The following is a 24,775-nucleotide window of genomic DNA, read 5'->3' as shown; positions in this document are numbered from 1 at the left end:
TTACCATGATAGGAATAGCAAGTAAAAGGGCATGCACGAGTGAGTCCCTCCCTCTGCCTTCCAGTCTCCTCTCCTATCGACAGAACCTAAAACTAGCTGACAAAGGTGCAATACAGTTTGCAGGATGGATACTGCTGGGCAGGGTAGAGAAGAGTGCATCTGCAGCTGAGAGACCAGCACAGCCTTCAGTGGCCTATTCGATCTAGCCCCTACCTACTTTCCCAGCCTGATCCCCTCCATTCTCCCCAAAAGTGAAAGTCGCTCAGTTGTGTCTGGCTCTTTGCAACCTCAAGGACTACAGTCCATGGAATTCTCCAGGCCAGAATACTAGAGTGGGTAGCCTTTCCCTTCTCCAGAGGATCTTCCTGATCCAGCAATTGAACCGGGGTCTCCTATACTGCAGGTGGATTCTTCACCAACTGAGCTATCAGGGAAGCCCCATCCATTCTCCCCATGATATACTCAATTCCAACCACATTGGGTTTCTTTTTCTTTCCTAAAACAACCAAAGCTAATCCCCAATTCTGGGGATTTGCTTTCACTATTTCTTCTACCTGCGAGTATCTTCTCCCTTGGGGTTTACTTATTCAGGGTACAACCTAAAGTCACGAACTCAAAGAGGATTTCTCAACTTCACCAATCTATAGAAGCAGCCATCTCCCCACACACGCTCTGTAAAATTCCCTATTTTCATTTTACCCACAGCATTAATCACTATTATTATCTTTAAATTTGTTTAAATTTTTTTTGGCTGCTCCCCATGGCATTTGGGATCTTAGTTCCCTGACCATGGATCAAACCTGTGCCCCCTGCATTGGAAGTGAAAATCTAAACCACTGGATTGCCAGAGAAGCCCCTTAATACTACCTTTAAAAAGTGGTTTCTTATTTCTTTCCTAAAAAATTTAGGCATCTGTCTTATTTGCCACTGCGTCCTTGGGGAATCGGACAGAGCCAATAAACAGCTCAATAAATGTTGAATTAATGCATTTTAGTGAAAGTAAAAACCTCTGTATATCTATGGAAGCTGGAAGGAATCTGGCAGATCACAGATGACTCCATCATTTGACAGCTGGATAAGCTGAGGACCAGAGAGCTGAAATGATATACCAAAAAGCACAGTGAGTGACAAGTGTTGCTTCCTACTTTCCCCAGTGCTTTCACATATATCACCTTGTTTTGCTCTTCTACTTTCCTGGTGCAAATGATAGGGTCCTTGGGCAATGGTGGGGATTCCAAAATCATCTCGGGAACCAAAGAGAGAGAATGGACCTCTGCTCCTATCTCCAGGAAGGATCCCCAGCGAAGAGCTGTAACTGAACACCTCATCTGTGTTCAAAGCAAAGAATACCTAGGATACCTGTGCTTCTCAGGGACTTAACCGACCGAGGCTCCTCTGGGTGGGGAAAGGCGCAGGCTTGTTTCCCTGGGGTGAGGGAAGCCCTCTAGTGGACTAGGACTCAAAAGACTGATCCAGGACCCAGAAATAAACTGTTCCGTGACGTTGGGCAGCAAGTGAGTTACCTGTTCCTTCTGATCCTCTGTTTCCCCATCTGTAAAACAGTTGGGGTATGTTGGGCTAGGATCGCCCTGGTTCGGGGAGGCTGATTCAAGTCAGTTTAAGAACTCTGCCCGCGGGTTTTGTATACTGGAAGAACAGACTCCATAAACCTTGCAACGTAGGAATGAATGGATTAAACTGCTGAAAAGGTAAAGGTGGTTCGGATGTTAAACTGCTGGGGGCTAAGCTTCCCATAAGGGGGGGTCGAGGGGTCAAAGGTCGGGTTCCGGTCAAACCCGAGAAAAACCGGAAGTCCCCTGTGGTTCTACACCGAGCCGGGGCCGCCAGCCGCGTGACTAAATCTCCCCGGGGCGGAGCTTCAGCACCGCCAGAGGGAGGAGTTTGGAGCCCCCCAATGGCAGGGCAGCTCCCCTTCCAGCACAGCCAATCAACGCGGAGAGACGGTAAAATTTAAACCCCCTCCCTCCTCCTCCGCTGAGACCTGTCCCGAAAGCGTTTGTAGAAAGTGCGGACGCTCGCCCCGCCCCCGCTGAGGAGGCGGGGAAAAGGGCGGGCTTTCCCTCCAGAGTTTGCCTATCACGGCGGGCAGCCTGAGAAGAGACGGGCAGCGGCGCCAATCAGGGCAGCAGCCGGGACCCGGCGGAGCAGTTGGCTACAGTTGTTGCAACTTTTTTCGAAAGCTGCGTTTCCCGGGAGATCCTAGGCGGTGACAGAGCAGGGTCATGGCTAGAGGTATTGGCCCCGGTGGCCAGCGCCGGGGCTGCTGGGTTGGGGGGTCGCGCTGCAGGCGACACCGAAGTGACGGGAGCGGCGGGAAGGCGCAGTCCCGCCGGCTGCTCGGAAGGCGCGCGGGGACTAGTAGGGTTGCGGGGGGAGGGGCTGCGGAACCTTTATCACCTCTTCCCCACCCTCGCTCCAGAAGCCCCCAGAAACCCCTCCCACTCCCATGCTTCGGTTTCCCCTTTTTAAAGAGTGGACACTTGGTGACCTGCCTCTCGAGAGGCAGCGGGGCCATATGTCAAAGATGTTTGGAAACTAAAGCGACTAGCGCCTCAAGGGAATGGTTGTCATTGATACAAATGAGGGGGAGGGCGAGGCTTCGCTTGCTTTGCGGCTCTCTCTGGTTTGGAAAGGACGTGATCCCGAGGCGAGGGCATAGATCGGTACCCTACTTGGTGGGGAGCGCGACCGAGTGGACACCGCGGCAGGCGCTTTCCTTTCCCTCTCCACTCTCTGAGTCAGCTCTGCGCCGCCGGGGCGGGGACGGGCCCCGCTGGCCCACTTTGGGGTGAAACAGGTCCCCTGGCACCTCCCGGCGCGGCCCTTCGCGCCGCAGCTGATCAGGGCTCCTGCCCACGGGAGATGGCTTGGGTGGGGTTATGCTGCCGCGAGGGAGTCGATGTCTCTGCCTGAAGTTCTTCGCACAGTTAGTTTGCTGTCAGGACAGACCCACGTTATGCGGCAAAGTGATCGCTAACCGCTTGGTCGTTTCCAGCCGCTGTGTCTCCATGCAAAAACTTGAGCGTGACAGTTCACTTGAATTATTATGTAAAAGAAATAAGTCGAGGTTTTATATTTTTCTCAAAATTCCTGGGGTATTACACGTTAGTAGGAATTTGCCTTAATGCAGTATGCAGACAGGTCTTTACTGTATTAGCCACTACGGAAGCCCAGGCTCCCCATGGCGATCATAATGAACAAAATAAGGATTCATTCAGCAGATATTTATTGGGCTTCTTTGTTTTCAGCCCCTGCACCCAGTTGCATCATTTATTCTCGTAGCATCCCTTTAGGGTCTTTGGGAACAAGACTTAGCTAGATTTTGATTAAGAAATAAGGCATAGTGAACTTCAAGTTAAAGAGCTTCATAATCTAGTCCACAGAGAAAAGTAAGATGCCTCAAATATTCTTCTTCAGGAAAGTGTTAAGCATCTAAAAGTATATTTAATAATATCTGGCTAATTTATCTGACAACTCTGAATAAAATTATGAAAGTGAAAGTAACTCAGTCATGTCTGACTCTTTGTGGCCCCTTGGACTGTAGCCCACCAGGCTCCTCTGTCCATGGAATTCTCCAGGCAAGAATACTGGAATGGGTTGCCATTCTCTTCTCCAGGGGATCTTCCCAAACCAGGGATTGAACCTTCGTCTCCGGCATTGCATGAATTCTTTACCCGCTGAGTCACCAGGGAAGCGAGCTACTGAATGTTTCCAGGCTGTAACCCTCCTAACCCTTTATGAGAAGATACTATTCCATTTCACAGATGTAGAAACTGAGGCTTGGGGAAGATAAATCATTTGCCTAAGAGTTATGTGACTAAGATACTGATAAATATGAAGATGCTTTAGCATAAAAAATGTATACTGCTGTCCTCAAACTCAAGACACTAAAATACTAATTCATTCATTTGACAAGCATTTATTCATTACCTACTGTGTTCCAGGCCCTTTGCTAAAGACACAACAATGAACACAGACAGAGAGCACAGTGAGGCCAGAGGGGTGGGAAGGCTGCTATAGGCCACAGTGAGGACTGTGGATTTCATCCTAAAAGCAAAAGGGTATGGTTAGGGATGGGAGGAGTGGTAAGAAGCACATGATGAAAATCTGTGTTCTTGGGGACCACTCTAGCGCCAATAAACTGGAGACGGTCACAATAGAAAGAGGGAGACCAAGTAGGAGGCCGACTGATAGAAGGACAGATCCTACCCAAATGAATACTCTTGAGGCTGTAAATATTTACATGATTGTAAAATTTCTAAACCAGAGAGGAGTTGCCAGATATCTGAACATTATGTTCATGTGACTTAGCAGGGCTCTCAAAGTGAGCTACAAGCTGTGAACAAAGACTGCTTTTCTAGAAGAAAAAGACTGACCCGTCATTTGAAATACTGTAAATAATTCAATATCTGATTACACTAAATGCCCAATTTAATGATTTGCAAGAATAATGAAGCCTAAGAAATAAATAACTACAAATGGGGTGGTGGGGGGGAGGTCAAGTGACTCAGTGAGAATTACTGACCATACATTACAAAGGTGATTCCTAAGCCTGTTATGCTAGAAGCTGGGAACTCTCCTCTTCACTTTGGCTAAATAAGAGAGGTAGAGGGACTTGCCTGGTGGCCCAGTGCAGGGGGTGAGAGTTCCATTCCTGGCCAGGGGAGCTAAGATCCCATATGCCTCCAGGCCAAAAAAAATCAAACCATAAAACAGAAGCAACACTGTAACAAATTCAACAAAAACTAAAAATGGTCCACATCAAAAAAAATAATAAAAAAAAATGAGGTAAAGTGGAACAAGCAGAGAGACAGAATGGCTAGAGTATGTCCAGTGACTTTGGCCTTCAGCTTCCACCTCTGAAAAAGGAAAATAACAGTTTGTAAAGATTAACTGACATAATAAAGTACCTGGCTCTCGGTGATAATTATTATTAACCCTTATTAAGTATTTATTTCAATGGCCAAAAGGTTCACTTTGTTTCCCCCTACAGATTAATTTAAGCAAACTATTTTTTAAATGCACTACTACTAAAATAGTAATTTAAATGATTTTGGTGTGATGGGAAAAATGAAAGGGGCTTCCCTGGTGGCTCAGCGGGTAGAGTCTGCTTGCAATGTGGGAAACCATGGGGTCTCAAAGAGTAAGACACGACTGAGTGACTAACACTTTCAAATATTCAGTAAATGTTAGAGATTAGTATCATTGGTGATGAATTCTATTTCTGTGAGATCCTGGGCACCATTATGAGTTTTTATTTCTGTGACTGGGTATATGTATTTGTTATGCCCATAGGAACCTCATGACAGAGACAAGAAACTGTTCTACAACTTTACTGAATGATTGGTACTACATTTTCTAGCTACTAGAGCTGCAGAGTTGAGAGGAATGGGTGCTAGACTTGTATTTTAGTGTATCCTCTGCATCTGTGCACTAAAATAGAGGAAGATGTAGCCATGGGTATGTGTATGGGGTGGGGGAGTGAAAATTCGTGTGAGAAATGGACAAGATAACTTGAGCAACTGTTTCCTGCCTCCAAACCAAGATGCCCCTGATTGTTTGGCAACAAACTACAAACCCTCTCTGCCAGGCAGAGGTAACAGACACTGTTTCAAATGGCTCAACCTGAATGTCCCTTTGGAATCCTAAGTCTCTGCATAGTCTCTTGGATATTCAAGTGGGCAGAGTACCCTACCCTGCTGGAATTAGTGGTTGGGTGGGGATGGAGGGACTTCCCCAGCCCTGTGAAGGATTCTAAAGCATGAGCTGATTTGGGAGGCTGTGTCCTGAGCAGTGTCTTACCATTTAATCCACAGTCTAATCCCTTCTAAGAGGAGGAGGAGGCAGCTACTTACAGTGATAGCCATTTGTTTATGTGGGTGTTGGAAGGTGCCCTCGGTAAGTTGTGGAATTCATTGATCTTGGTTTTTTATCCATGAGGATGCTGCAGCCCAGGCTGGGGAAGAGACTTGGCCTTTGTCACAAAGCACCTCTGGAGCAGATGCAGGGAGAGATACCCAATCTTTGCCTCCCAGGCCATAACCGAAGGCTGGATGCCCTGAGGTGTCTGTTTGCATCTATGACTTTGCACAAATGCAGGGACTCTTTGTTGGCTGTGAGCCCTCAAACCCTAATGGCTACAGCACAGTGGTTCAGGGCAGTAATCTATGCCGAGATACCACAGTGCCTGGAACCACTGCCTCCTAGGACATTTCTCATGGGGGGACAGGACACTTGGGTGACCTGCTAATAAGCCTTCTGCAACACCATTAGCTCCTCCCTACCTGTTTCTATAACTGGTAAGTTAGTGGCTGCGGGTGTAGGCTCTGGGGTCTGTTGGCCTGGAAATCTAGTTCTAGTTCTGAGAACTTGGCCAAGCTCCTCACTTCTCTGAGGTGGTTTTCCCTGTCTGTGGAAGAGAAAATAATAAGGTTTCTACCTTCAAAGGGCTGCTGAGAGGTTTGAATGACAAGGTATGCAAGAGAAGCGCCCAGCAAACATGTTATTATAATTCCCGGCTCCATCTCCCCAGGGACCTCACGGATCTGGTGCAGCCCGCCTGGGTTTGACATCTGACCTGATCACTTTCTAGTTCTGTGGCTCTGGGCAAGCCCCTGCATCTCCCTGAAGCCTCAGCATCCCCATCATAAACGGGTTACCCGCAGGACCTGGCTCCTAGGGGCTTGCCGGGAAGGTTAAATGCCCATGAAAACGCTCCGTGGGCACAGACTCAGGCACACAGGAGGGCTTTCGTTCACCGCTGCCCGCTGCGCCTGGCACGGACGGGTCTCCCGAAATATCCGTGGAGCCAGCGAGAGTGGGAGCCCGGCCGGCCGAGAGCCCGGGCTGTCATTATCATGTTTCCCACCCCTTCCTACCCGAGTGGCTGAGGACGCGCGAGAGGGGGCGCGCCCGAGTTGGGATTCGTCGCGGCCGCGGGCCCGCCCTCCTTCGCTCCCTCCCTCCCTCCGGGGGAGCTTCTCAACTCCGCCCCTGCCAGCCCCCTCCCCGGCTGGGAGCGGACGGTGGGCGGCGGCGGCGGCGAGCGGGCGGGCCGCGGAGGACGCGCCGCCAGCGCCTCCCTCCCTGCGTCCTCGGTCCCGGGCCGGCCGGGGCTGCCGCGGCGCGTGGGTGCCGGGCCCTGCCTCGCAGGCCATGGGGGAAGGGGGCGCCGTGGGGCGCCGCCGGCCCTTCCCCGGGGCGCCGCGGCGGCGCTGGTGGCGGCGGCAGCAGCAGCAGCAGCGGCAGCGACAGCGCTGGTGGCCGGGCCGCGGCGGCGAGGGCGAGGGGCGCGCCGCCATGGGCCTGGCCGGGCTGCAGGTGGGTGTGGCGGGCCCGGCCGCGCGGGGGGCGGGCGGCGCGCGGGGCCCGGCCGGGCCGGGAGGCGGGAGGGCGACGCGGGCCCCGGCCCGGCCCGGCCCGGCCGGCCGGCCCACCGCCGCCGGGCCCTCGGAACATGGCTGCGGCGGGAGGCGCCGCCGCGGCGCCCGGCCCGGGCGGCCCCGCTCCCCGCCCCGCCGCGCCCTGAGCGCCCCCTCCCCCGCTTCCCCCGGGTCCCCCTCTCCAGGCAGGAAGATGTCCAAGCCCCGCGCGGTGGAGGCGGCGGCGGCGGCGGCGGCGGTGGCAGCGACGGCCCCGGGCCCGGAGATGGTGGAGCGGAGGGGCCCGGGGAGGCCCCGCACCAACGGGGTAAGCAGGCACCCTTCCCGCACTCGCTCGGCGCGCTCCCAGGGGCCGTGCGGCCGGGCGCCCCCGCGGGCCCAGCTCCGAGAGCACGTGGGCGCGCCCGCGGCCCTGGGGCGGGGGTGCGGGCGGGGCGCCCGGCCGGGCAGCTTCCTTTTCTGCTGCCTGCCTGGGAGTGGCGTCCCCACTCGCTCCGCCATGACCCTGGCAAGCTCCGACCTCGGAAAAGTTTGTGTCTTTATGGCATTTCCACACCCCGAGACCCGGCCATCCCGGTGGCGGCTGCGCCTTCCCAGAGTGTGCGGGGCCTGCCCGGGGCCCTCGAGGAGGTCACAGGTCTTCGCTGACTTGGTGAATGGCTCACCAGGCAGAAAGGCCCAGCAGTGTTTCTGGGAAAGCCCTCCTCCCGTCTGTGCTTACTCAGAGGAGAGGCCCCACACCCAGAGACACCAGCGGTGACCCGTACCGCCCCACCGGCCTGCCCACCGCAGTAGAGTAACCGCCCTAAATGCCTTGGTCTGCTGAGCTCCGCACCCGCCTAGTTAGCCTGAGAGAATTCCCCAGCCGCAGCCCAGTCCCGCAGTCCTAGGACTGCACGATTTGAGACGGGCCGGGCTTGGGCTCATAGAAGGCTCAGACAGTCTTGGCAAGTCCTACCAGCTAGCTGACCTCAGGTCCAAGAAGTGGTTATTCAGGTTCCCTGAGGCCTGTCTGTGCTGGAGTTCCTGCAGCTCCTGCCAGGGCAGTCAGCTGCTGCTCAGAGGCCAGCCCTTCCAATTCTGGCCTCGTTTGCCCTGGTCACTCTAACCTTCTTATTACTGGTAGGTTGCCTCCTTCTTCTATGGATCTTTGTGGACAGCTGGTTCTCTTCGCTGGCCAGATGTTCCCCCTGCCCTCCTTAACAGACTGGAATTAGAGACCAACTTGGACCTGGGGGATTCTAAACCTTCCACTACTAGGCTTCCCCTAGTAACCCAGTTTTTGAACCATGTTTTTTTCCTTTTTTTTGTCTTTTGGATTCCGGTTGCCCCTTCTCCGTCTAAATGTTGTAAGATCTTCTTCTTCAAGCCTCTTTCAGAATATGCATTTGTCGTTTTAGGAGAATGTATTTACCGGGCAATCAAAGATCTATACCTACATGAGCCCGAACAAATGCTCTGGAATGCGTTCCCCCCTTCAGGAAGAGAACTCAGTTGCACAATACGAAGTCAAATGCCAGGGGAAGCCATTAGCCGGAATCTACAGGAAACGCGACGGTAAGCCTCTGAAATGGCCCTGCTCTATTCACCGCTGACCGGGTTGCATCCTCAGTAATAATGTCTGTATGCTAGGTTTCCTTATCCAATCTTTTCAAGCCAAAGCTTGCAAAGTTTGAATCATGTCCTGTCTAAGAAACATAGACATGGGGGGAATAGAGCCGCGTGTTCCAGGGCGTGTGCCCTATTGGTCTAACAGGTTTTCCCTGTTTTTACAAGAGTTAGCATGTCCTTCAAGCTTGGTTTTCTTGCCAAGCTGCCAAAATAAGGCAGCTGGCATGTCGTTAGAGAGGTTTACAGGCGCTAAAAGTACAGAAATGATGAGTCTGGGTTGTCCAGACCAGGCACTTGTACTGCAGCTGAGTCATGTGAACCTAAGGAACTGACTTCCTTCTCTTTTCTGAGCTGGCCTTGATCTCAGTTCTAAAGGTTCTTTCCACTCAAGTGTTCAGTGCTACTCTGAAGCCGCGTACGCCAGAATGAGATTTAGAGTTAAAATGCTGAGCAAGAAAATACTTATTGAAAGTTCTGTCTGGCCTTGCAAAACATGCCGAAACCTGTTGGAAATTTTGCTGTAACCCAAATATTCCCTTTTAAAGTGGCGGTGGTAGGGGTGAGGGTGGGGATGGGGGCTAGTGGTGAACTTTCCCCAGTTACTGTGCTCTAAAACTTGCCTTAAAGAAACAGCAGCTACCAGCTGCTCCAGCAGCTCTGTACAAGGAAGCTTTGTATTTGTTAACAGAAAGTGCCATAAAGGGATGGGGTAGCCCAACCTCTGGTCCAGATCTGAGAACCAGGGGCAGGAGCCAACCCTTGGCCTGATTCCCCCTGGTGATGTTATTTCAAATGGACTTAGGTTCTAATCCTAGCTCTGCCGTTTATGAAAGGAAGGGTCACAGGCAGGTTGCTACGTTTTTTTGAGCCTCAGTTTTTCATCAGTGGGAGAGAGGAGTCCTGCCTGAAGACCAGTTAAAGCATGGGTGCAAAAGGCCTTTGTGAGCAAGTTCTCTGGTGGTCCATTGGTTAGGATTCTGTGCTTTTACTGTCAGGGGAGAAGGTTCAATCCCTGGTCTGGGAACTAGGATCCTACAAGCCTCATGGCACAGCCAAAAGAAAAGGGAGGGGGACTTTGTGAGCGCTCCATACTGTCAGCCCATTTTCCACTGGACCGGAAGCATCACAGCCTGCCCCTCCCTGCATCCCTGCTTCCGCAGCACTTAGGCCAGCACTAACCACACTGAGACTTGGGAAGGGCCTCTCTCTAGATGCCGTAAGCCAGCCTCACAGCCCTTCTGGGATGGGGCGGGATGTGGATTGTCCTGAATGGTGACATGGGGCACAAGTTAGCTTATTTGACTCGAAGTGTTACTACATGGTGCCAATTTAAATGGGGGGCTGGATGAACACTGGAGGAGACCCCCATAGACTGGGCGTCTATCCATGATTCTCATCCTTTTTCCTGCCTTGACACAGGCTCACGTGACAGCTAATGTTCATGAATACCACCCACTCCTAAGCTTATGCCTGACGTCTTGGCCTTAACCCCCTCTTATTCCACTCAAGACAGTGTGTCAGGGAGCACTGTCTGTCTGTGTCAGGGAGACAGTGTATCTGGACCACCTGGAGAACGGTCCGGATGGCTGCTGATGTGTTTATTTTTTTCTTTTGTTTGTTGAACTATTATTCAGATATCCTGACATTCACCATTTTAAAGGGTACAGTTCACTGGTTTTAGGTATACGCACAGATTTGTGCAGCCATCACCTCTGTCAAACTCCAGTACATTTCCATCACCCCAAAAAGAAACCCTGTACCTACTCACAATCATTCCCCATTCCTACTTTCTCTCAGCCCTAGGCAACCACTGATCTGTTTTCCATCTCTGGATTTGCCCGACCTCGACATTTCGTATACATGAAGTTGTAAAATATGTGACCTTTTGTGTCTGGTCTCATGTACATTATAATGTTTTCAAGGTTCATACATGTTGTAGGCTGTGTCAGTACTTCATTCCTTTCTGTGGTTGAATAATATTCCATCGTGTGGATAGACCACATTTTGTCAGTTGATGGACATTAGAGTTGTTTTTACTTTTTAGCTCTTCTGAATAAGCTTCTGCGGGCATTCGTGTATAGGTTTTTATGTAGACATATGTTTTTAATTCTCTTGATAGATGCCTAGAACTAGAACTGCTGAGTCAGGTGATAACTCTCTAACATTTTGAAGACTGCCAGATTTTTTTTGCAAAGTGACTGCACCATTTTGCATTCCCACCAGCAATGTAATATTTATTTTTAAAAAGTAAAAAAATTTTATGGAAAAAAAAAAAAAACAGTCCAATACTGGTGCTCCATGAGTATTTTTAGTAACAAGTCATTGGCGACGTCCCACACGACACACTGAACCGGTATTGGGGCACCATGCTGAGAACCACTGTGAATGCCACGCTTCGACCCTGTTAGAAGAGGGATTTAAAAAAAGAATCTGAAATGAATCATGCCAGGGAGCTAGCCTTTGGGGAAGAGGTCTTTGTTGGGGAGAGGTTCTGCTTTATCACCTTACTTCTGTCTACCAATGCTGCCCCACCCTGTGGGAATTGTGCTTCCCCCCGCCCCGGAGCCCATTTCCTCAAAAGCCATCGATGGAGCCCTCATGCCAGTGTTGCTGGCTGTGACACTTCTGCTTCAAAGGCTCTTCCCTCAAGCTGCAGACGACCTGATGGGTTGATTAATCACAAGAACGGAATCCAATCACAATATATATATATCAACTTACCGTGGTCTAACACTTCAAATATGTTATAATTGTATTGATCAATCATACCTCAGCAAAGCTGGAAAAGAGGGGGCGGAAAAAATGATGCAGAGACCAAAAGCTCTGCCTAGTGTCTGGGTCAAAAAGTAAAGCCAGATCTTTTCCCCAAGATGCTGGTTAGTGGACACCAGGCTTAACAGCCCAAGGGCACTACTGCCCAACACGCCCCCACCCCCCCATCTCCTCCCCGAGCCTGCCTTAGCAAGCAGCCGAGGGCTGGAAAGTGGGAGGTGTCAGGTCCAGAGTCAGCCTGTCTCTCCCCACCCTCTGCCCACAGAGAAAAGAAACTCTGGGAATGCAATACGAAGTTCCATGAAGGCCGAGGAACAGAAGATCAAAGACGCCAGGAGAGGTCCCCTGGCACCTTTCCCAAACCAAAAATCTGAAGCTGCAGAACCTCCCAAAACCCCGACCTCGTCTTATGATACTCCCAATGCAGCCGCTGCCAAGCAGGGCCTGAAAAAGCCTGTGAGGGGCAAACAGGCCCCCAGGAAAAAGTAAGTGCTCCCTGGAGCCACTTCTCACGCAGGGCGACCTGTTGGGTACCAGCTGGGGGGAGGCCGTCCACCCTCTCAGGCCCTTGAGCTATTAAGGCTCAGATTCCCGAGACAGCACCAGGGATACCATTACTTGCCGCGTCCTGGTCTGCCTAGGGTCCAGAGCCCCCACCCTGCTGAGAGTAGGCAGCCTGCCTTTGGCGCTCTTTCTGAGGCTGCTGTGGGCAGGCGAGCTGAAGTGACCCCGGGCCACAGTGGACAAAGGTGTTTTACGTGACCCGATTTCCAAGGAGCCTGCTCCTAAAGGCTCGCGTGCCTCCTGGCTGTGAACATGGTTTCAGAGCTAACGCTTGGTTCCTCCTCTTCCTTTCCCACCCCAGAGCTCAAGGAAAAACACAGCAGAATCGCAAGCTCACAGATTTCTACCCTGTGCGAAGGAGCTCCAGGAAGAGCAAGGCTGAGCTGCAGGTAGGGTCACGTGTTTCAAATCGGCTCTCAAAGGGGCGGGGTGGTCCAGTGGGCAGTGCTCACTGCGCACCACCTGAGCTCTCTTTGCATTGTCACGGGAAAAGTCTCTTGGCCTCCGCGGCACTGATGTTCTCCTGGGTCTAGTGGGGGTCGTCATAACTCCCTTGGGTCACTGTGGTGCTTAGTTAAGATGCTTCTGTGAAGGAGCCTTTTCGCCTGTAGTGTGGGGCATGGAAAGTCAGGACCTCCAAGGAAAGTGGCTTTGGCAGGGCCATCGGAGCCTGAGACTGGGGTGGGCTGCGTGGTTTATTAGAGGTGTGTTTGTCTGCTGTCCAGAGGTTTTATGTTTCGAGATGATGAAGAGCACTGGCTTGGAAACTACTTTCTGGTTGTGTGACCTCAGGGCTTAACCGCTCTCTGCCGTGTCATCTATGAAATGGGATGATGTAGTCGAGCCCTGTCTGGTGGTTGGGAGGGTCACGCACGTTAGTGGACGCACATGGAACACTTAGAACCGTGCCTGGGATGCAGTGAGGACCTATTAACCCTTGTCACCGTTGCTTCCCCCGTGTTGTCCTTTCCCGGGGCTCCTCTCTGGCCTTCCCCATGCAGCCACAGAACCTGTGAAAACCAGGCAGGAAGGCCAACTGGGCTGTAAGGCCCCCGCCCGCCGTATTTGCAGAGTGCTGAGCTGTGCACAGTCGATCAATATTTGATGCAGTGAGGTGTGGTTATTGCCTTTCTGTTAGGGAAACTCAGGGTGTGGCCTGGCCCTGCAGCCCCCAGCTGCTTCCATCCCCCCCTCCCACCCAAGGGCAGCAGAGCAACCTCTAGGCTTGGGAGGAGCTCTCAGGACTGCCGCCCCCACCAGGGAGGTGGGGGACCCCGGCCTCTCAACCCGCAGACTCTTCTGCATTTGGACGTTGAATCTGTAGCTGTACAGACGGTGAGGCAGCATCTCTGTGTCTCCTTTGAATTGACAAGACTTCATTTTTTAAAAAGGGGGGGAGGGTGTCATTTTTCTCCCCTCAGAGAGAAGCTCTGGCTGTATTTCCTTAGAAAGGCAGTGTCTTTCAGCCAAGAACAAGCTGTTACAAGCTGTTTGCCTGCAGTGGGAGGCTGTGCGAGGTCAGCCTAGAGACAGCACTGCAGAGGGCAAGGCGGTGCCAGCCCCCAGCACCCGGGACACCTCCCAGCCGCGGTCGGGAGCTACAGAGCCCACTCAGGGAACCTGGGGGTCCACCCAGCGCCGCTGTGGGCTGCAGGGTCGGGGAAGCCTGAGTTGGCCTTTTTTAATTAAAAAAGAAAACAAAAACCAGGGGCTTTTCTTTCTGGAGGAGTGGAAGCTGCAGTGGGTGTGTGGCCAGAGTGCTGAATTCTACCGCAGGCGAGCGGAAGGCAGCTGGCAGTGGCTCCCCAAAGCTTGGTCTGCAGGCGATCAGGCCCACTGTGTGGCTGGATGGAGAGCCAGAGGCCAGGGAGAACCACACTCTGCCCACCACCGTTTGTGTTGGCTTTGTCGAGTGGGCACCCCGGCCAGGTGGTGGCTGGCCAGGCTGGTGGGGCTGCGGCTGGCAGAGGTGAGGCCCGAAGGCAGGGCAGCCGGGTCTCCTCTCGGGTGAGGCTGGTCCAGACCTGACTGCCCTTCTGGGCCAACCAAAGCCGAAGTGGACACAGCATTAGGGAAGGGTGTGGGTAGGTGGGCGAAACAAACAAAGAGCCCCGAAGACTCCTCGTTGTGGCTGAAGACAGAGCAGGCGGGGCTCAGTCCAAGGTCCAAGTCCAGGGCAAGAGGGTGGAAACAGGGCCCTGGAGAGATGCCCTGAACCCCTCGTTGCTTTGCTGTGGGAGCCCCTTCTCTGGTTGGCCCAGCGTTGGGTGGATGACAGCCTGCACTGGGCAGGGACTGCAGTGTTGGCAGTGCCCTGGCCGCGTCATCACCAGCCCAGCCCAGCCCAGCCCCGGGCCTGGCATGCAGAGCAGCCTGCTGACTCCGGCTGGGCACGTCTCGAGTCCTTCCTGCCTTCACCCTGGTTCACACCTTGCTCCCTTTCCAGGCCCTCAGTCCCCCAAGGACCAACTACTGCTGCCTTCCTCTTTAGGACGCTTGGAGCTAGTTGTTCGCGTGTCCCCAAACCACCAACCCCCCCGAGTAAAATGGACTCCTTGGCTGCACATTCAGGGTGTCTCACCTGGCCCCAGCTCGTCTCCTCTGTCTCATTCTGTCCCAGTAGGATAGTCCCTGTCCCCACTGCCCACCACGTCTCCCAGTTTTCCCACGATGACTCCCATCTACTTCTGCACACTTGTAACTAATTATTTAACAAGGTGGTTGCGCCTGTGCATGTGGGGGCAGGGCATTGTTGCCTTGAGGGCTCACTACGTCCAGGTGCTGTTCTCGGCCAGGAAATGCCACGGCGAACAGAGGGTGGACATGGTCAATGGGTGGGTACACACCTCCTGTTCAAGCGGTGCAGCCTCTGATCAATTTAGCCCTGGCTAATTTTATATGCAGTTGGAGTCCTGATTTTTACATGTCCACAATTTAGATATTTTGTAAAAGTCTGTGTGGGCTAAATAGAGCATAGCCCCAGGCCACATTCTGCCACAAGCCCTATTCTGCCCTCGAGCCGCCCCGTCCCCCTCCTGGCCCACCTGAACGCCAGGTGGTGAACAGCCCACCTTAGACGGGCAATGAGGAAAGGATGGGGGCTTGGTGGCCTGGACATGCCGGGAGACCGATGCCATGGAGGCTGACTATGAACGGACCCTGTGGCGGCTGGGACTCCCGGAGTGGCCTTGGTGAGAATGCTGATGCACTTCTTGTTTTTTCTTTCCCTCCCCACCCAGTCTGAAGAAAGGAAAAGAATAGATGAGTTGATTGAAAGCGGGAAGGAAGAAGGAATGAAGGTAAGGGGCCGCAGGGCCCACTGCGTGGAGGCTGAGGCTGTGAGGTCTGGCCCTCCCTGGTCCAGAGGCCCATGCAGGAGTCATGCTGCCTTAACCTTCTGATATCACTGTGACCAGGCAGACTGTTGCAAGCTGTCAAGGGACTGAACACTAAAAGTATCCTTAAGGGAATACCTCCTGAAGGAAATGTAATGAGATACTGTCCTGTGGAAACTTTTTATTTATTTATGGCTGTGCTGGGTCTTCATTGCTGTGTGGACTTTTCTCTAGCTGCCGTGTGTGGGGCCTTCCCTCTAGTTGATGTGCTCAGGCTTCTCTGCGGAGCACGGGCTCTGGGGCGTGCAGGCTTCAGTAGCTAAGGCTTCTGGGCTCTAGAGCACAGGCTCGGGAGTTGGCAGCGCATGGACTTAGTTTGCTGCTCCGCCTTTGTGAGATCTTCCCAGACCAGGGATCAAACCTGTGTCTCCTGTACTGGCAGGTGGATTCCTACCCACTGTGCCACCAGGGATGCCCCTGAGGAAAATTTTCACAACGAAGGACTTCCCTCACAGTCCAGGTTAAGAATCCGCCTGCCAGTGCAGGGGATTCAGGTTCAACCCTTGGTCAGGGAACTAAGATCCCACATTGCCACAGGGCAGCTAAGCCCAAGTGCCACGACTTCTGAGCCCATGCACTGCAACTAAGATTTGACACAGCCAGTAAATATTTCTTTTTAATCACGATGACATTTATACACATATATGTAACTTACCATCGTAACCGTTCTTTATGTGTAAAATTCACTGGCATTAAGTACATTCTTCATTCACAGTTGTGCAACTCTCCCCTCTGTCTAGTTCCGGAACCCTTTTGTCCTCCCGACGGGAAACCCCGGACCCACCAGTAGTCACTCCCATTCCTTGCCCTCAGCCCCTGACAACCAGTCTGCTTTCTGTCTCTGTGGATTAGCCTCTTCTGGACATTTCATACAAATGGAGTCATAGAATGTGTAGCCTGTTGTATCTGGCTTCTTTCATTTAGCATGACACGTGGGGAAACTTTTAAAAGGACAGGCTAGTTTTTTCTATACTGTTTTCCTGGGAAATGGCAATGCCCAGGAAGATTTGCTTTTCTCTCACGTGCTCAGTTGCTTCAGCTGTCTCCTACTCTTCGCGACCCTATGGACTGTGGCCCGCCATGTTCCTCTGTCCATGGCATTCTCCAGGAAAAAATACTGGAGTGGGTTGCCATTTCCTCCTTTATGGGATCTTCCTGAACAAGAGATCAAACCCAGTGTCATGTCTTCTGCATTGGCAGATGGGTTCTTTACCACTAGCGCCGCCCCCTATTCTTATAGTATATTTCAGACATAGTGGGAGCATGAGAGGGGAGGAAGTCTCAGAGGTAGTGGCCAGATGGGTCTGGGCTAGGACCCAGGGGATGGGAAGCTTCAGTTTCCACCTGCCACTGAGGGGAATCTGAATTTCATTCTGGGCTTCTCAGCCAGTCACCCTCCATCTCCATTTAAAATGGAGTGCAGGAGGAGGTCAAAATAAATAAATAAAATGGAGGAGAAACCCAGGCATGTACGTTATGGACTAAAGGAGAGACTCAGAATGTTGGGTCCTACTTTTCCCCTAAAGAGTGGGCCAGGATGTGGCTTTGAGTCTGTGCTACATCACTTCCTAGCTTGGTGGCTGGAGACACATGACTCTGCCTGTCTAATCCCTAATTTTGCAGGTTTTCTCACCTGCAAAATGGGGCAGCACCCACCTAGCAGACTTCTCAGGATCCCACATAACAGTGCTTTGCAAACAAACACAAGGGAGCTCTTTGGGGTGATGGATTCTGGCGATGGTTGCACAACTGTGTATGCTGCATGGGCTTCCCTAGTGGCCCAGTAGCAAAGAATCTGCCTGCCAATGCAGGAAGCACAGGTTCGATCCCTGGGTCGGGAGGACGCCAGGGATCCGGAGAAGGAAATGGCTACCCACTCCAGTATTCTTGCCTGGGAAGTCCCATGGACAGAAGAGCCTGGCGGGCTACAGTCCATGGGGTCGCAAAAGAGTTGGACACGACTTAGCAACTAAACAACAATAATGTGCTGAATGATACCCTTCAAACCATGTGTGTGAAATGAGTGGATTTTATGACCACCTGCAGTAAGGCTGTTCAAAGAATGTACTACAAGCTGCTGGCCACGCACGGTGGCATTTGTTGCTGTTTATGAACCAACCCTCCCTCTTGGCACCTCCCAACAGATCGACCTCATCGACGGCAAAGGCAGGGGCGTCATCGCCACCAAGCAGTTCTCCCGGGGTGAGTTTGTGGTGGAATACCACGGGGACCTCATCGAGATCACCGACGCCAAGAAGCGGGAGGCTCTGTACGCACAAGACCCCTCCACGGGCTGCTACATGTACTATTTTCAGTATCTGAGCAAAACCTACTGGTAAGTCCCCTGGGGCTTCAAGTGGCTCTTCCCACCCTGGCAGTGGTGCAACCAGAGGGCCACCGAGGGCATCCTGACTCTTCTTTTGGCTCCAGCTTCTTGCTTGGTTCTTGCTGCCATTTTTCAAAGCTGCAGTGCAACTCTTCCTACCACACACACCACTTCCATTTTTAATTCTGGTGATTGAAGCGGTTCTGGAGGCAATCTCAGCCACCAAGCGGTGGACTAGTCACGTGAAAGCCCGCAGAGGGGCTCACCTGGCCTTCTGCCTGGGGCATGTGACCAGAGCAGCCCTGGGAATCGCTATTTCTCTGTCCCCTATGCGACGATATCACTGATTGTTTTTTATTTATTTTTTAATAGACTGTACTATAACGTTCCCAGCAAAACTGAGTGGAAAGCAGAGCGAGTTCCCATATATCCCGCCTGCCCCCACCATCCTGCATAGCCTCTCCCCTACCCTCACCAACAGAGTTGACTTTTATTCATTTATTTATTATGCTGAACTCCACAGTCATCTCTGGTGCTTCCACAGAGTCTTTTGCGTTCCCATCTACACTCCCCCATCTCCCGCCCAAATACCCCACACCCAACGCCCCTCTGGGCTCTTAAAGTTACATATATATATTTTTTGAGTTGAGTTGCTTTCCCAAAAACACGGCCATAAATCACCATCATCCCACCAGAGCTGAGAGCAAGCCTGACTCAGACTGGGTTCAAAAGCCTCTTTATCAATTTAATCCTCTGTCGCCCTCCCTCCCCGCCAGCGTGGATGCAACCAGAGAGACAAATCGCCTGGGAAGACTGATCAATCACAGTAAATGTGGGAACTGCCAAACCAAACTGCACGACATCGACGGCGTGCCTCACCTCATCCTCATCGCCTCCCGTGACATCGAGGCCGGGGAGGAGCTTCTGTATGACTATGGGGACCGCAGCCGGGCTTCCATTGAAGCCTACCCCTGGCTGAAGCATTAACCCAACGGTCCCGCCCCCTCCCCATTCTAAGGACAAAGTGCCCTCAAAGGGAATTGATTTTTTTTTTTTTTTTTACACACTTAATCTTAGCAGATTACTTCAGATGTTTTTAAGAAAAAAGTATATTAAGATGCCTTTTCACTGTAGTATTTAAATATCTGTTACAGGTTTCCAAGGTGGACTTGAACAGATGGCCTTATATTACCAAATCTTTTATATTCTAGTTGTTTTTGTACCTTTTTTGCATACAAGTCGAACGTTTGTGCTTCCCGTGCATGCAGTCCAAGACTCGGCACAGGTTTTAGAGGAAAGAGTCGAACATGAACTAGGAAGCTGGGCAACGCACCTGCCTCCAAACGAAGAGCCAGGACTCTCTCCCCCGCTCCCCACATACCTGCCCCCCCCAACATCCCAGTGCCAGGTGGGCGCGAGGAAGACACTGCCTTCCCCGCGGCCCGGATGGGATGTTCCCAAGCTCTTGTTTTTCCTGACATCTCGACAGGCGCACATTGAAGTGTATGAATATTTTTTAAAAAAAGGTTTCACAGTAAGATAGTCTTCCCCTCTGCTTTCTCGAAAGCTTACTGACCCGGTGGCTCACGGGCCAGGCCTTGATTTACTCTTCCACGGGCTGCCACTTTTCCGGGCACCTTCACACATCAGGGCGGGGAATCAAAGGAGACGTGGGCAGGGACAAGCATTGCTTACCTAGCCCTTGCAGGGGCAGGGTTTCCCGAAACTGGGTTAGTTTCTTTATAGAAATGTGAACACTGAATTTATTTTAAAAAATAATGATAAAAAAAAAAAAAAAGACAAAAAAAAAAAAAAACCACAGAAGACAACTTACATGTATATAGGTCTTGAAGTGAGTGAAGTGGCTGCGTTTTTGTTTTGGGTTGTTTTTAGTTCGGCTTTTTCTTTTTCCACCCTTGGTTTTGCTTCTGTAGAAGAGATATGAGATGGTACACTATTCTAATCAGAAATCTAAAGTTCTGTAGTGGGACCAGAAATTACTTACCCAATTCCCCACCCCCTCAACCCCAACCTGATTCTGCTTGGGTTGAAAGCTCCAGACCGGCTGTCAAGGCTTCCGTGTGTCAGACCGCCTGGTGTCCTTCCTGTAAAGCTGCAGCCATGAACCAAAGAGCGAGCCTACAAAGCCCTGAGAGGCAGGGCCCCTGCCCTAGCTGCGAGGGGGCAGGGGAGCTGGCAGGCCCAGGGATCATGGCTGAGGGTCAAGTTTTCACCTCGACTGTGACAGCAGGAGTAGTGGGTAGCTTCTTCCTGAAGGGGGGACCGACTCCCACCTTCTGTCAACTTGTAATTCAGGGGCCTGGGGCTCCAGAGCTGCGATCTGGGGTCTGGTGCAACCCCACCCCACCGCCCACTCCCAGGTAAATGTGAATGGAGACAGGTATGAGAACCTGTCCTCGACTTCAATGCCCCCCAGCCCCGGCCTCACGACGGTGCTACCTGAGGAAGTCTTCCCCCTCCCACACCCACCCCCACCCACCAATCCCACACTTGCCTGGTCAGTGGTCAGCAAATTGGAGGAGGATCCGATGGGAGTGTGTAAATGTGAGATAAAATGTCTTGGTTGTACCTGTTTGTGGTTTAGCTTTGTATTTAAGAAAAGGAAATAAACTTGAAAATTATTTGTCATCATAAAAATGAAACAAAAATTAAAATATTTATTGCCAGGCGAGGCTACCTGTGTCATTCTGTTGTTTTTTGCAAAGCAGGGGTAGAAAAAGGTAATGTACTTTCTGTTTCTCTTTTGGGCTGTACCATGTGGCTTATGGGATCTTAGTTCCCCAAACGGGTTGAACCTGGGCCCTCAGCTGTCAAAGCATGGAGTCCTAGCCACTGGACCACCAGGGAATCCCCATTGTTGTTTTTTTTGGTTCCATTGGGTCTTTGTTGCTGTACTCAGGCTTTCTCTAGTTGGGATGAGGCAGGGCTACTCTGGTTGTGGTGCGCAGGCTTCTCATTGGAGTGACTTCTCTGTTGCGGAGAACGGGCTCTAGGGCATTTGGGCTCAGTAGTTGTGGCGCGTGGGTTTAATTGCTCCTCAGTATGTGGAATCTTCCCAGACTGGGATTGAACCTGTCTGTGTCCCCTGCATTGACTGGTAGATAACTATGCGACCACCAGGGAAGTCCCCCCTGTTTATTTTACAAAAGGGCCACTTAACCAGTTTGAGTCAGTTTTGGTGACTGTCCTAGGGGACAGTCTCTTCACTTTTATCATGAGGAATCAGAGGTTGCTTGTGGAGATTAAAAATGAAGCACATGGCCCCCTGAGAAGAGGGCCCAGCATGTAGCATATATTTTAGCTATTGTCATTGTCATTGTTTCTAATGTGCTAGATTCTCAGGTAGGCGTCTCAAGAGTCATCAACCTTCCCTGTCTGGTGCTGGAAGTATCCCAGATCCTGATCCCTAACCCCCACACCACAGTCCACCCCCAAGAAGCTGCCTTCCTTCAGCCCCAAGGCACTGGAGGCAGGTTGGAACTGAGGGCAAGGTCCTTGGTTTACAGGTGAAAGATCCATTCCTGGCATAGGGTTTCAGCATCTGTCAGCCGTTGCCCTGAACAAATCACTTACCCTCTGAAATCTGTCCATCAAGTTGGGAATGGCCTCTACCTACCCGCCTTGCAGGGGTTTCTCGAGGATTCAGTCATCATATACTACTACCTTACCATGGAGGGGACAGTGTGGCCTGGTAGCCAAGTGCTCAGCCCTGGAACCGAACCTCAGGTTTCACCCACTTTGCCGCTGTGTAACCTCGGGCAGGTTACCTAACCTCTCTGGGCACCACTTCCCTCTCCTGTGACATAGAGACAATACTGGTGCTTGCATCGGGGTGATTGTGAGGATTGACTGAGTTTAAGACATAAAAGTACTTGCACAAAGATAATCTTCAGGAATCAGCTATTATTAAGATGAAAATTTGGGGTGTTTTTAAAAATTTATTTGGCTGCACAGAGTCTTACTTGTGGCGTGCAGGATCTAGTTCCCTGACCAGGGCTCGAACCTGGGACCCCTGCACAGGGAACGTGGAGTCCCAGTCTCTGGGCCACCAGGGAAGTCCCTTGGGTGGTTTCTATCATTCAGTATTTACAAGTGCCCCGGACTGACAGATAACTGCTTCTAAGCCTGCTCTCCTGGCTCAGGGTTTGGAGATGGAAGCCTGCAGTGTGGGAGCAACTGTCTGTCTTGAATGTGGTCACACTGGGCCCAGCTCCAAGAACTTACCTTCTGGCATTCGAACACCCACATCCCAGCATCTGTCATTCTGAAGTCAGGATGCTCAGATTTGTTTCCCAAGTCAGTTCTCACCTTCAAGGGGCAGAAATCTTCCTCCTCCCTACCCACTATTAAGAGGGGAGAACCTAGTCAGGGATGCACCATTATACAGGGTTCCAGGAGTCAGAAGCCCCTGTGCTGTGGCAATCTCATTCTGGACTGACACTTAAAGGTTGCCAACTTCTTTTGGGAGGCAGAGTGGTTTTGACCTTTGCACCTGAGTTCAAGTCCTACTTCTGTCACTTCCAGCTGGGGCTTTGGACAAGCCCCTTAGCCCCACCATACTAGCAGCTGCTTGGGTGAATAATAATAGTAACGCCCACCTCATAGGGATAAGGTGAGGCAACATATGTAGGTGTGGTAAATTGCATTCGTTATTAATATCAGCACTTTTTGGAGAATCAGGGTACATAGAGCTTCACAGATAAGAACCTGGGCTTGAGGGGACTTCCCTGGTGATCCAGTGGCTAAGACTTCATACACCCAATGCAGGGGGCCAGTGTTGAGCCCTGGTCAGGAACTAGATCCCATGTGCTGCAACTGTGAGTTTGCACACTGCAACTAAATATCTCATGTGCCACGGCTAAGACCCGGTGCAGCCATATAATTAAAAAAAAAAAATCTAGAATCAGGCTTGCATTAGCACCCTGGGCAGTAACTTCATAGCTACGTGACCTCGTGCACGGTGCTTCAACCTCTCAGAGCCTTCATTTCCAAATCCGTAAACTAGGCAACTCATAGTAGTTAGTCTCCATCTCCTCAGGTTGTTAGAGGAATAAATGAGATAATCAGGCAGGAACCGAGACGTGATCACTAAGCCAGGGTTATTCACTGAGAAGACAGGCTCACAGGATGTGTTCAGCAGGCTCGTTAGTTTCTTTGAGAAGTGTAGTCTCCTGCTCTCTATGGACTGTATTTCATTGATGCCTAAATTTACTTCTTTTTCCCATTTTAAACATTGCTGAAATCATTGGTGAGCCTTAAAGTCAATAGCATCTTGATGTTATTATTTGTAGCATTTTTTTTTTCTGTCACAGCAACACACAAAATAAAGGTGTATCACTTAGATACAATGAAATACATGTCCACCATATATATGCATGTATGTATCAGTTCAGTTCAGTCGCTCAGTCGTGTCTGACTCTTTGCGACCCCATGAATCCCGGCATGCCAGGCCTCCCTGTCCATCACCAACTCCCGGAGTTCACTCAAACTCATGTCCATCAAGTCAGTGATGCCATCCAGCCATCTCATCCTCTGTCGTCCCCTTCTCCTCCTGCCCCCAATCCCTCCCAGCATCAGAGTCATTTCCAATGAGTCAACTCTTCGCATCAGGTGGCCAAAGTACTGGAGTTTCAGTTTCAGCATCAGTCCTTCCAATTAACACCCAGGACTGATTTCCTTTAGAAGGGACTGGTTGGATCTCCTTGCAGTTCAAGGGACTCTCAAGGGTCTTCTCCAACACCACAGTTCAAAAGCATCAATTCTTCGGCGCTCAGCTTTCTTCACAGTCCAACTCTCACATCCACACATGACCACTGGAAAACCATAACCTTGACCAGACGGACCTTTGTTGGCAAAGTAATGTCTCTGCTTTTGAATATGCTATCTAGGTTGGTCATAACTTTCCTTCCAAGGAGTAAGCGTCTTTTAATTTCATGGCTGCAATCACCATCTGCAGTGATTTGGGAGCCCCCAAAAATAAAGTCTGACACTATTTCCACTGTTTCCCTATCTATTTCCCATGTATGTATACATGTGTTATATATGTATAATATATACGTGTGTGTGTATTTGGCCCTTGAACAGTGCAGGGAGTTACGGGCCCTCACTCTCCCCACATTGAAAAAATCCAAGTATAGGGACTTCCTGGTGGTCTAGTGGTTAAAACTTCAAGTTTCCAATGCAGGGGTGTGGGTTTGATCCCTGGTCAGAGCACTAAGATTCCTGTGCCACGTGGTATGGCCAAAAAATAAATAAAATCCACCTGTAGTGATGGACAGGGAGGCCTGGCGTGCTGCGATTCATGGGGTCGCAAAGAGTCGGACACGAATGAGTGACTGATCTGATCTGATAGCTTATAGTCAGCCCTTTGGATTCAAGGTTCCTCCTCCATATATGCAGATCCAACTAGATTCAACCATCTCATGTGTGGAGATATGTATATATATCATACATATGATACATACATTCATATATATATACGTATGATATATATACATATCTCCACATGTGCAGATTGTGCAGTACTATGGTGTTTACTGGGCTTCCCTGATAGCTCAGTTGCTAAAGAATCTGCCTGCAATGCAGGAGACCCCAGTTTGATTCCTGGGTCGGGAAGATCCACTGGAGAAGGGATAGACCACTCACTCCAGTATTCTTGGGCTTCCCTGGGGGCTCAGCTGGTA

The 24,775-nt window shown here is 51.2% G+C and overlaps 1 protein-coding gene and 1 long non-coding RNA gene across 6 annotated transcripts; one reads left to right on the top strand and one right to left on the bottom strand.

Annotated features, from left to right (window-relative positions):
- Positions 1-975: 975 nt before the first annotated feature.
- LOC147355354 (uncharacterized) lies at positions 976-2,059 on the bottom strand. Its single transcript, XR_015144441.1, has 2 exons — positions 1,524-2,059; positions 976-1,095 (listed from the first exon to the last, which is right to left on the bottom strand). It is a non-coding gene; the product is annotated as an uncharacterized LOC147355354 (long non-coding RNA).
- Positions 2,060-2,118: 59 nt separating this feature from the next.
- Positions 2,119-20,763, top strand: KMT5A (lysine methyltransferase 5A). 5 transcript variants are annotated; one of them, XM_086347359.1, is made up of 8 exons: positions 2,119-2,253; positions 7,589-7,710; positions 8,804-8,960; positions 12,052-12,271; positions 12,652-12,739; positions 15,590-15,649; positions 17,890-18,080; positions 18,848-20,763. In XM_086347359.1, the coding sequence occupies exons 1-8, from the start codon at positions 2,244-2,246 to the stop codon at positions 19,056-19,058; spliced, it is 1,059 nt and encodes a 352-aa protein (XP_086203485.1). In that variant the 5' UTR covers positions 2,119-2,243; the 3' UTR covers positions 19,059-20,763. The 5 variants fall into 5 exon arrangements, with proteins under 5 accessions (XP_086203485.1, XP_086203484.1, XP_086203483.1 ...); XM_086347360.1 differs by lacking the exon at positions 2,119-2,253 and adding an exon at positions 7,208-7,341; XM_086347358.1 differs by lacking the exons at positions 2,119-2,253; positions 7,589-7,710 and adding an exon at positions 7,016-7,341 and having other exon boundaries at positions 8,885-8,960.
- Positions 20,764-24,775: the final 4,012 nt, after the last annotated feature.

This window comes from Bos grunniens, chromosome 17 (assembly GCF_055505025.1).
Source record: "Bos grunniens cultivar Pamir isolate PY7600 chromosome 17, Bosgru_T2T1.0, whole genome shotgun sequence".
Taxonomy (NCBI): domain Eukaryota; kingdom Metazoa; phylum Chordata; class Mammalia; order Artiodactyla; family Bovidae; genus Bos; species Bos grunniens.
Note: the sequence above shows the minus strand (reverse complement) of the source record. Positions and strands in the feature narration are given on the sequence as shown.